This window comes from Labeo rohita, unplaced genomic scaffold (genome assembly GCF_022985175.1).
Source record: "Labeo rohita strain BAU-BD-2019 unplaced genomic scaffold, IGBB_LRoh.1.0 scaffold_1339, whole genome shotgun sequence".
Lineage (NCBI taxonomy): Eukaryota > Metazoa > Chordata > Actinopteri > Cypriniformes > Cyprinidae > Labeo > Labeo rohita.
The window spans coordinates 7,754-19,131 of NW_026127493.1; the positions used below are offsets into that span (position 1 = coordinate 7,754).

The 11,378-nt window shown below is 35.3% G+C and overlaps 2 gene segments (V, D, J or C); both read right to left on the bottom strand.

Moving 5' to 3' along the window:
* Positions 1–6,502: 6,502 nt before the first annotated feature.
* Positions 6,503–6,974, bottom strand: LOC127158096 (Ig heavy chain V region 914-like). The segment is given in 2 exon segments: positions 6,503–6,810; positions 6,917–6,974. Coding segments are annotated over 2 exon segments (357 nt in total).
* Positions 6,975–7,565: 591 nt separating this feature from the next.
* On the bottom strand, positions 7,566–8,176 carry LOC127158095 (Ig heavy chain V region 5A-like). The segment is given in 3 exon segments: positions 7,566–7,570; positions 7,647–7,946; positions 8,058–8,176. Coding segments are annotated over 3 exon segments (348 nt in total).
* Positions 8,177–11,378: the final 3,202 nt, after the last annotated feature.

The window sequence follows — 11,378 nt, forward strand, 5'->3', positions numbered from 1 at the left end:
CGTGTGAGAACAAGCTGCTTCTTTTCATCTAAATACTCAAATAAAGAGGAGGAGGAGGAATATTTGCATACAGTTCTGCATATGCCAGTATGTACAAATGTTCAATATTTTATACACCTGAACGGTTTTGTCAAGTCTGTGAATTTTCTAAGTAGGCTTTGACAATCAGTGATCAGTGAACATATCCAACTGTCATCGGGCTGGTGACCTCATATGTTCAAACAACAAGAATTTTGAAATTATGTGGCATTATGCAGCGAACTTTAATTTAAATAAGTATTTACTTTAATGAAGAAAAAATAATTACTGTAACATTTATGGTTAGAAACCATGTGCACTGTTTAAAAAATGTATATTTGTTGATTCACAGGAATCTCTAGTCCAGTTACTGTTGTAGCTGAATAAAACACAGATAGAGGAATTTTAACTGAGGAAACTTGAAGACAATAAACATACGATTGATACAATATATGGTTTGTCTGTGTTCTTCAAGCAATCTAGGCTATTTTTATAAGGATAAAGTATATTTATAATGCACTGCTAATCAACCTTCTTTAATGCTATTAAATAGTATGATTTCTGCCTCATTCTGTGATATGAAGCCACGTCTGATCGCAAAAGGTTATTTCAAACACTTGACTATGTTATGAAGTTAATTTGGAGAAAAAGCATGTCAATAAATAATATCTTTGTTGGACAAAAGGTTTGTAAACAGGCTCAAACACACGCAGTTACTCTTCATTAAATGAAGCTTAACTACACTAAAGCTACAGCCTTGGGTAATGTAGCAAGCTAAGCTTCAGCAGCATGGCAAAAGTAGTTTACTACATCTAAGCTATTTTTTACATTTTCATTTTTCTATTGAACCAACATCATACCAAGTCAATGCTCTCTCAGTGATCAATTAAATTGTCAGTCATACAGGCATAAAAGTCCAGTTTAATTGTTTATTCAACCACTCTTCCAAACCAATTTGGCAACAAAAATCAGTATAATGTACAGGGCTGGGTTTATCTCATATTTTGGGGGTTAGGGGGGTTGAATTCTTTCTTGAAAAACATTTTTTTTTAAAAAAAAACAATGGCACCTGTTTCAGAATGTTGAATGAATAAAACAGGGAAAAACATGAAAATTTTTAAATAAAATAATTTATACATATAATTGAATAACATAGTCTATATATGAATGGGTGTTTGTCAACTGATTGCATGCCATCAGAGTTTACAGTGTTGACAGCTTAAAAAAAAAAAATAGCCTAATGGAAGTGCTGTAGTTTTGCTGTATATAGCTACTGAAATATGACAGACCGCACAAAAACAGCACTTTAATTTACTGCCATTTTTAAAGATAGTAATTGATTTCATGAATACAAGACTGTGAATAAAAAACAAGTGCCAAATGTAAGCCAGATTTGGCCCAGACCCTGTTACTATCTGGGAAGCAAAGCTAAATTCTATTGTAAATTTGTTAACTGACAGTAAGAATATTTAACCGAATCAAGCGGCTATTTTTTTCGAATTTTTTTTTTTTTTTTTAAAAAAACATGCTAACATAAATTGTACGTCTTTGAGAGGAAAAATTAAACCCGACAGGTCACGGCGGCTAGGCCTATAAGTCACATTTTATTATATTCTGAAATGAACAGGCCTACAGCGTAATGTTATAATGTTCCGACATTATTTCCCTCACTCCACAACAAATCCTTTAACTTTAACCGTATTCAGAACCGAACGAGGATGAAAAAATAAATAAATAAATAAATAAATAAATTTGCCTAAACAATCCAAAACAAATTTAAAGCGAAACTGAAAGTAAAGTTGGGCTTATGTAGACTACCTCTCTCGCCACAAATACAAATGTTTCCATATCTGCAATGTATTTGAAGCGAAAATATTATGCATTGGGTAAGCTTTGTACTTCATGCACGTCGACGGAAAATATCATGATGAGCAAAAATGTGCCACGGGACCGGTGTTCACGCTGAACTGCACGTAACACACACTATTTAAATTGACTAGTGTAACTTTTGGGTGACTGTGTTTTATTTTTCAAATGAACAGGCTGCAGTGATAGTGCGCGATCAAACAGCTGAATAGCATATTCCGGCATTTTGGTCATAGTAAAGGCATAATTCGATACTGCAAAGTCCAAAGCAGTTTGAAGTGTCAAGAATATTAGCAAAGATTATTATAATTCGTTTAGACTAGAACACTGTTTAATTCTTATTTCGCTATGGAACCTGATCGTTTTTTTTTGTTTTTTTGTTTGTTTGTTTGTTTTTTTGCTAAGAACGAACCGAAACATTTTGCCTTTCGCCATGAATTTGACAACCCACACCCACCCACTCCCCATCTCGTTCTTCTGAGTTTGAGATCTTCCCAGAGCACTAGCCTGCTTCAAAGACTAAAATCAAGGCGCCCACCACTAGTTCAAGTACTAAGTTTTTTTTTTCTCAATACCGCTACAATAGAGGCAGTACGTGCATTGCATTCACGCGTTTGCATTGCAGATTATACAGTTTTCTGTTGCTACGTGGGCGCTCAGTTTTTTCTGACATTTAGCTAAAATATAAAGATTCAGCGCTTCACATAAGCAATTTGGTTGTCTCGACAACAAATGCTAGACTAAGACACACTTTTCTCATCTCCTCGAAAAAAAAAAAAAAAAAACATTAGCCTTTATAAATACAGTGCTGTATTATAAATACAGAAAACATGTACTTTTTCAATCAACACTTCTTTATTTACCTCAAGTCTGCAAACACGCTGAGATGCTTCAAACTGCGCGCCGCACTTCATTCACGAGAGAGGCGGGAGGATTAATACGGTTTGACTGACAGTTTAATGAGCCAATGGCGTCACGAGGTTTAGTGGCGGTGACGTCGCTTACTGACCCAGGATCAGTGATCCGTAGCAGTTATATTTCCGATTTGAGCTTAAAGTATAGAAAAATATATAGCTTTTAGCTTTTGTTGACGCTACCGCGCTACTTGATCAAAATAAGAGCTTAGCTACTGAAAAGCTATTTGATTCAGAAAACAGCGACGCTACCACCACGCTACTGAGAAATGTAGTTAAGCTAGTAGTCGGCAGATTTTTGTGTTTTGTGCTTAATTTCTTATTGTGAACCTGTTCAGTTCTTTATTTATGGTGGCCGACTGGAGAGCTCAACGCCAGCTGCAACAGTATTCAACAAGTTTCAGCAAAACACATGCAAAGTTCAGAAAAAACGACAAACAAAACAAAGAAAACATCTACATCAGTTTGACAACACAGGCGCTGCAAATCCTCGCAACGCAACCAAACACAGAAACGCGCTGCAAATAGCACGGACCACAACGGAAATGTTTCAGGGGGACCTCAAAAAGTGACGGACCCGGCTGAGACCTGAATTTTGACCTGATTTTAACCATTAATAAAGCGTTGCATTTTTTTTCGTGAACTTTGAACGTTATATTTATTTGCATGTATTTATTTATTTATTTGCAATTAAGTTAATAACGTTTCACAGTTAAGTGTGTAATTCGTCAGATTAGTCCAATAATATCCAAAAGACCAATGAATCTATGATCAGGATGTTAAACAAAATAATCAGGTCTAGATATTGAACATTTATTTTTCTATTGCCCTTATGCTATTTCATTTTGGACTGGCTTTAAAATAGACATAACAAAGAAATTAAGCAAACCCCTTAATTTAGATTTTCATGATATTTTACTTTGTTTTCAAAACCCCTCTTTTTCTGATAAACAGGTTTATATTATAAATCTCTTAATTATCTTAGCAAAGTTTTATATTCACAAGTTAAAAGTAAGTCAGAAGAAACCATTATCTCATTACCCTCTGAATTATGAGATCTCAAAATAAGAAGCTCATAAAAACAAAACAAATTTTAAAGCTTTTCAAATGTATGTAACTGCCCTGGAATTTACTTTTTCTTTCTTTCTTTCTTTCTTTCTTTCTTTCTTTTGGTATGTTTGTGTTCATTTTGGGTGTTTTCTCCATGCTGTTATTTATTTATTTTTATTTTTTTTTTGCAGTTGAATTTGCAATTTGAAATGTTGCCTTGTTTTTTTTGTTCGATGATGATACGGAATCATAATAATAAATAAAATAAAATAATAATAATCAGGTCTCAGCCGGGTCCGTCACTTTTTGAGGTCCCCCTGAAACATTTCCGTTGTGGTCCGTGCTATTTGCAGCGCGTTTCTGTGTTTGATTGTGTTGTGAGAATTTGCAGCGCGTTTCCGTATTTGTGTTTGCGTCGCGAGGATTTGCAGCGCCTGTGTTGTCAAACTGATGAAGATGTTTTCTTAATTTGTTGTCGCTTTTTTCTGTTTGCATGTGTTTTCTTAAGTTGCAGCGCGTTGAGCTCTCTCGGCCACCGTATTTATTTTTAGCGCGATTAAAGTGTTTAAATGGCGGTGATTCCGACTGGTAGGTTAATGCCGCTTCTACTGGTCGCTCAGTCAGACAGCCGCGAGAGCGCTCCGAAGTTAACGCGTTCTCTGCCACTCTTGCTACAAGGAAATATATTATTTTATGATCGTTAATATATTCTTACGGGTCTAGTCTTTTAATTTATCAACATTTCATGGAGTTTTATTATGAATAAAGTGTTTAAATGGCCGTGGTTTCAACTGGCAGCTTATTGTCGCTTCCACTTCCAGTTCAGTCAGTCAGCCGCGAGAGCGCTCCGAGGTTAACGCGTTTCCTACCACTCTTGCTACAAGGAAATATATTATTTCACGATCATTAATATCTTCTTATAGGTCTAGTCTTTTAATTTATCAACACTTCATGGAGTTTTATTATGAATAAAGTGTTTAAATGGCCGTGGTTTCAACTGGCAGCTTATTGTCGCTTCCACTGGCAGTTCAGTCAGTCAGCCGCGAGAGCGCTCCGAGGTTAACGCGTTCTCTGCCACTCTTGCTACAAGGAAATATATTATTTTATGATCGTTAATATATGCTTATGGGTCTAGTCTTTTTTATATGCCGACGTTTATGGAGTTTTATTATGAATAAAGTGTTTAAATGGCCGTGGTTTCAACTGGCAGCTTATTGTCGCTTCCACTGGCAGTTCAGTCAGTCAGCCGCGAGAGCGCTCCGAGGTTAACGCGTTCTCTGCCACTCTTGCTACAAGGAAATATATTATTTTATGATCGTTAATATATGCTTATGGGTCTAGTCTTTTTTATATGCCGACGTTTATGGAGTTTTATTATGAATAAAGTGTTTAAATGGCCGTGGTTTCAACTGGCAGCTTATTGTCGCTTCCACTGGCAGCTCAGTCAGCCGCGAGAGCGCTCCGAGTTTAGGCGAAGCGTCAGTAAGCAACCAGTCGTGATCACGTTCATTTGACCGCTTTAGTTGTGGAAAAAAACCCTAAAACGTCAATCATACAAAAGAACAGAGTCATAAGAATACATTCTAACAATAAAATAGTGTATTTCCTTGCAGTGAGAGTGACAGAGAACGCCTTATACTCACTGATCTAAAGCGGTTGAGACTGCCAGCCACCAGCCCGCCAGAATCAGACTGGCAGCTGCCACCAGCCACTGACAGGTCACATGACCTGTCAGTGGCAGCTCCTGCCAGCCAGTTGAAGATCGAACCCCTACTGCAATTTTGTGAGCAGTGCGAGCAAGTTTCTGATGTGAATCCCATTTTAGAAAGTCTTTTCCCAGTGTAGTGTGTTCTATGAAAAGTGTTATACTGTATGAGCTGAAGGTTGGCGTTTTTAGTCATAGAATAAATATTTTTACAAATTTGAGTCCAGAAGTCGGTATCAGGAGCAATAGAAAGGTGTTTTTCCCATTTGATTGTTGGTAAAGTTATGGTTTTATCTGAATTGGTTATAATTTTGTATAATTTGGAAAGTAATTTTTACAGGGAGGATATATTAATTAAATCTGCTACTGCGGAAGGAAGTTTAAGATTGATGGTTCTAATGTTGATTTTAGATAAAACAGCTGATTTAAGTCGCAAATAAATGAAAAATTGATTGTTCCTGATACCGTACTCCTGGACTAAGTAGGAAAATGAAACAAAGTTGTTAGACTAAAAAATGTGATTAATATGTATGATGCCTTTTTCTACCCATTTATGGAAATTGAGTGCTTTTTTGGTACTTGTGAAGTCAGGGGTGTTCTAGAGTGGGGTGAGGTTAGATGAGCCTGATTGGAGTTTGTTATTTGGTGATATTTCCACCAGGCTGTCAGGGTCAAAGCTATTGTCACAGCTTTGAAGCATGAGTGATGTTTAATGGACTGACTGATATTTGATATTTTATAACTGGAAAGCAATTTGGTAAGTTTTTTTATAGAGAAAGTACACTAATGTTTGAGTCATTTTTATGAATATTGTATTTAATCTGCATTTAAAACTGAATCAGTAATTAGAAGTAGCTTACTGAGGATACTTAGCATAAAACTGTGTATTTTTGTGCCGAGTGTTAATGTGGTTTTTGAACAAGGCAGTAACTGCTCTGTGTCACTGTGATTATCTGGCGCAGTAATACACAGCTGTGTCCTCAGTCTGCATATTCTGTCCTCGTAGAGTCACTGTGCTGCTGGAAGTGTCTCTTGTAATTTGAAATCTACTTTTCAGTTTATCACTGTAATATGTGCCACCATCACCACATATCTCTCCAACCCATTCCAAGGTTTTTCCTGCAGGCTGTCGAATGAAGCCACTGCAGTAGCTGCTGTCAGTCACTGAATATCCAGAGATTTTACAGGACAGTGTCAAAACCTGACCAGGACTTAAGACAAAAGATTCAGTCTGGGTCAGTTCAACACAGTGGACACCTTAAGGGGAAAAATATGGCCGGACATGTTAGAGATATGACAACGTTATGTATAACCATGAGTGTTTTTAATATGAAGTATCTCTATAGAAGCTATAAAGACTTACGAGAAACAGCTGCCAGCAGCAGCAACAACCAGAGAGATGAGGAGATCATGGTTTGAGACGTGTGAGAACAAGCTGCTTCTTTTCATCCTTATACTGCTTATAAATAGGAGAAGTAGGAATATTTACATACAGTTCCATATGCAACCCAGTAAATGAGTATCTACATATCATATTCTTATATATGATTTTGTATTGTGGGCTATATATACTGTATAAATATATATGTTTTTATTTACATTTCTTCCAGAAGACAGCACTGACATTTAATGAAACTTTATTATATATATGTATTTTTTAATTTACTTAAGGTCATTCATGGCATATGTATCAGCAATCATGGTGTTTAAATAGTATATTTTAGGTAAATCTAGGTGAATATGGGCCAGTATATCATCCATTAGGATCATCCATAATATTAAATTACCATAATATTTTGTTTGTAGTTTAATTTCCATTAAAAGTATCTTTTACCCATTATATCAGTCTGAATTTTGAATTTGAATGAGAATGTTCATATTGTAATATTGTTCATATTGTTCATATTCACACATGTTGTAAAGAAAGAGCAAATAAGGGTGAAGTACTGCAAAAACTGATGATTTTTGAGTTTTATTGGTTTCTTTATTTTGGTGCAAATTATTTTTAGTGATTAGACTGGGGAAAATCATCAGACTTAATCTGTAATATGATGATGATGTTTTTGTGCAGGGAGTCTGTTGGCATCTGTCACTGTGTTTGGCACAATAATACACAGCTGTGTCTTCAGCTTTCATATTCTTTCCTTGCAGTGTTATTGTGTTACTGGAAGTGTCTCTGGTGATACTGAACTTGCTTTTCAGTGAATCCTTGTAGAATAAGTCTCCATCATCTTCAATTAATCCAATCCACTCCAGAGCTTTTCCTGCAGGCTGACGAATCCAGGCTGTATACTCACTTGTAACTGAATATGAGACTTTACAGTTGATAGTGAGAGTAGCATCAGGACGGACAGTCAGAGACTCAGGCTGAGTGAGTTCATATGAATCAATACCTGTATCCAATCAAATAATACCTTTTAATAAGAGAGCATGAAGTTTGAAAACTGTTAACAAGCTTTTTAGCAACAAAATGATGTATCACACAGAAAGTAGACTAAACTTACAGGATATCACTGCCAGAAGCAACAGTAAAGATGAAGAGATCATGGTTTGTTTCACAGCACAGTTTGAATGAACTGAAGTGATTCTTCACTCCCTCTAGTGATCAGATGAATGTATAAACTGACTCATGTCTGCTGTTTAAATATGCAACAGGACATTTACATAATTATACAGAGGTGTTAATAAACTTCACATGCATCACACTGTGCAGAACATTATTTTAAAAAAGGCTTTTAGTTTTGAATTTAATAAAGTTATTTACATGAACAGAGTCCATAAGCAGAAAATGAAAACAGTTTACAGACATTGTGACTGTAAGTAATTACATTTTTTGAACATCAGCTAAAGACCTGAAAGTGACAAAAATATAATTTACTGCTTATATTAAAATATTTATGGAATATATATGAAATTGAGAAATATTGACTAGCTGACAAAAATATGTTTACTTTTCTCTATTTTATTTTACTTTTGTTAAAATGTATTTTATTTCAAGTAACATTTTTTATGGTTTTAGTTTTAGTTGACTGTAATAACACTGATTCTGAAAGTATGGTTCTGTTGGACCTACATCAGAAAGACTATACATTATTAAATTATGTTAGCAATATGTTTTAATATGTTGCATTAATTCTTCAACATCTCTCATCAGCTAAAATCTATTTTTCATCATATGAATGCAGAGAGTGCCCTCTATTGTAATATCAGCAGTATTCTCATCAAAGATTAATAATTTTGACTTTAACTTTCACTTTATAACTGACTATACATAGCAAATAGTTACATGTAATCTAAAAATGTCTGATGAATTGGTTATATTCAAGTCAAAAATATTATTTAATCTGATTAAACCAAACTGACTGTACTATTAGGTGTCATCCATTCATTTCTCAGACATTTATTGGACTGTAAACCACTGATCTAGTAAGAGCCATTTTCGTACTCTTACAGTGTGTATGGGGGACTTTCTGTTGCTTGTTTCATTCAACATGTTTTTGACCAGAACTGCTTGTGTTTTGTATCACTGTGTTTTCTCTCTCTGGCGCAGTAATACACAGTTGTGTCCTCAGTCTGCATATTCTGTCCTCGTAGAGTCACTGTGTTGCTGGAAGTGTCTCTTGTAATTGATCTACTTTTCAGTTTATCACTGTAATATGTGTCACCACCACCACATATCCCTCCAACCCATTCCAGTGTTTTTCCTGCAGGCTGTCGTATCCAGTGAGTGCAGTAGCTGCTGTCAGTCAGTGAATATCCAGAGATTTTACAGAGCAGTGTCAAAACCTGACCAGGACTTAAGACAAGAGATTCAGTCTGGGTCAGTTCAACACAGTGGACACCTGAGGGAAAAAATATGGCCAGATATAATAGAGATATGACAACATTATGTATAATCATGAGTGTTTTAATATAATGTATCTCTATACAAGCTATAAAGACTTACAAGAAACAGCTGCCAGCAGCAGCAACAACCAGAGAGATGAGGAGATCATGATTTGAGACGAGTGAGAACAAGCTGCTTTTTTTCATCCTTATACTCAAATAAAGAGGAGGAGGAGAGATATTTGCATACAGTTCTGCATATGTCAGTATTATACATATGAAAAGTTTTGTCAAGTCTGTGAATTTACTTTGACAATGTTAGTAACTGTCAGTAAACATATCCAACTGTCATCAGAGCTGGTGATCACATCGGCTCAAACAATAAGAATTTTGAGATTATGTGGCACTATACGTTGAGCTTTATTACTTTAATGATGAAAAAGTAATTACTATAATATTTATGATTAGGAACCATGTGCACTGTTTAAAGCAATTTGTTGATTCACTGTGAGAGTGATTTCATGATTTCAAAAGAAAAATAAAGATGATCATTATATGTTATTGATTATATTTTTGATTTGTCTATATATATTTTTTTGTGTGTATTTCCTCATTCCAGAATAAGTCTGTGAATTAACTGGTGGGGATTTTGCAGTGACTCTTTCTGCAAGGTAAATTGTTACACCAGTAGGTGACTGTGTTTATGAGTGAATCATTGAGTCATTTATCAAACCGATTTATTAAAAAAACCCTGATTCATTCAGGATTCAGGAAGTAAATACCACTGTGTTGCTTAGAGAAGTGATGGTGGTAACGCTTTAGGTTACAACCCGCAAAGAACTACGTAAGTAAACTGAATTTACGGTGTATGTTTCTGTAATTACAGTGTACCTATAAAGAACGTACATGTAGGTATAAGGGAACAATATGTTAAATTTGGGTAATAAGGGGATAATAAAACCAGATATTCAACCTGCAAAGAACTACATAAGTAAACTGAATTTCTATAATTATAGTGTACCTATTAAAGAACGTACATGTAGGTATACGGGAACAATATGTTACGTTTTGGTAAGACGTAAGAGTAACAACCAGATATACAACCTGCAAAGAACTGCGTAAGTAAACTAAAGTTACAGTGTATGTTTCGTATTTATATTGTACCTACGTGTAAGTATAAGGGAACAATATGTTACGTTTGGGTAATAACGGGGTAGCAAACAGATATACAAATAATTTATAATGGAATTACTTAAAAACTTAACCGGTACCTGTTCTATTAAATCGTACTTTTGGTGTATCTATACGTAAGCTTTTTAAAATTACTGGGAAATTATACTCTTGTTCCATGTAGTTACAGGGTAATTGTGCCCTCTGCGGGCTGTAAATTAAAGTGGCGATTGTTACCCCCTTGTTCAAGGAAGTTACAGGGTACAATACATATAACAACGCGACGTAAAATGTGGTTCTACAAAATGTACATTTATTTACATTTTTACAGACATTAAATGTACAATACTGACATATTTACATCATCTAAACATTTAACGTTTACTTAATATGAAATTATAACATTTCATTCTGTTCTGTGTGATTTCTGTTGCCAGCTCGTTTCCAAGAATAGGTCTACATAATGTTATCATGACTACACGTTAAACCCTTAAAATAAATAATATTTCTGCAATCGTTTAATCATTCATGTAGTATTAACTTCGTTTGCCGTGGTGGAACACAAAGGCGTTTTCTCTAACATGCTGTGACTAACAATAGAACCATAAAATACACCGAACACGCATCATAATTACAAATTAAACCATTTTATTTGTGTGCTGTAACCCAGATCTTCAGAATCCATACGATTTGCGAGGACCAGAACCAAATTCAAGGCTTTGTCCGGCGATCTTCATCTCCATCTCTAGCAGCGAGTCCAGCAGCAACAGCCATAAACCCGTGCTAAAGTGCATTTTGCGACAGAAAAATCGGACGTTCATTGGCTCTCG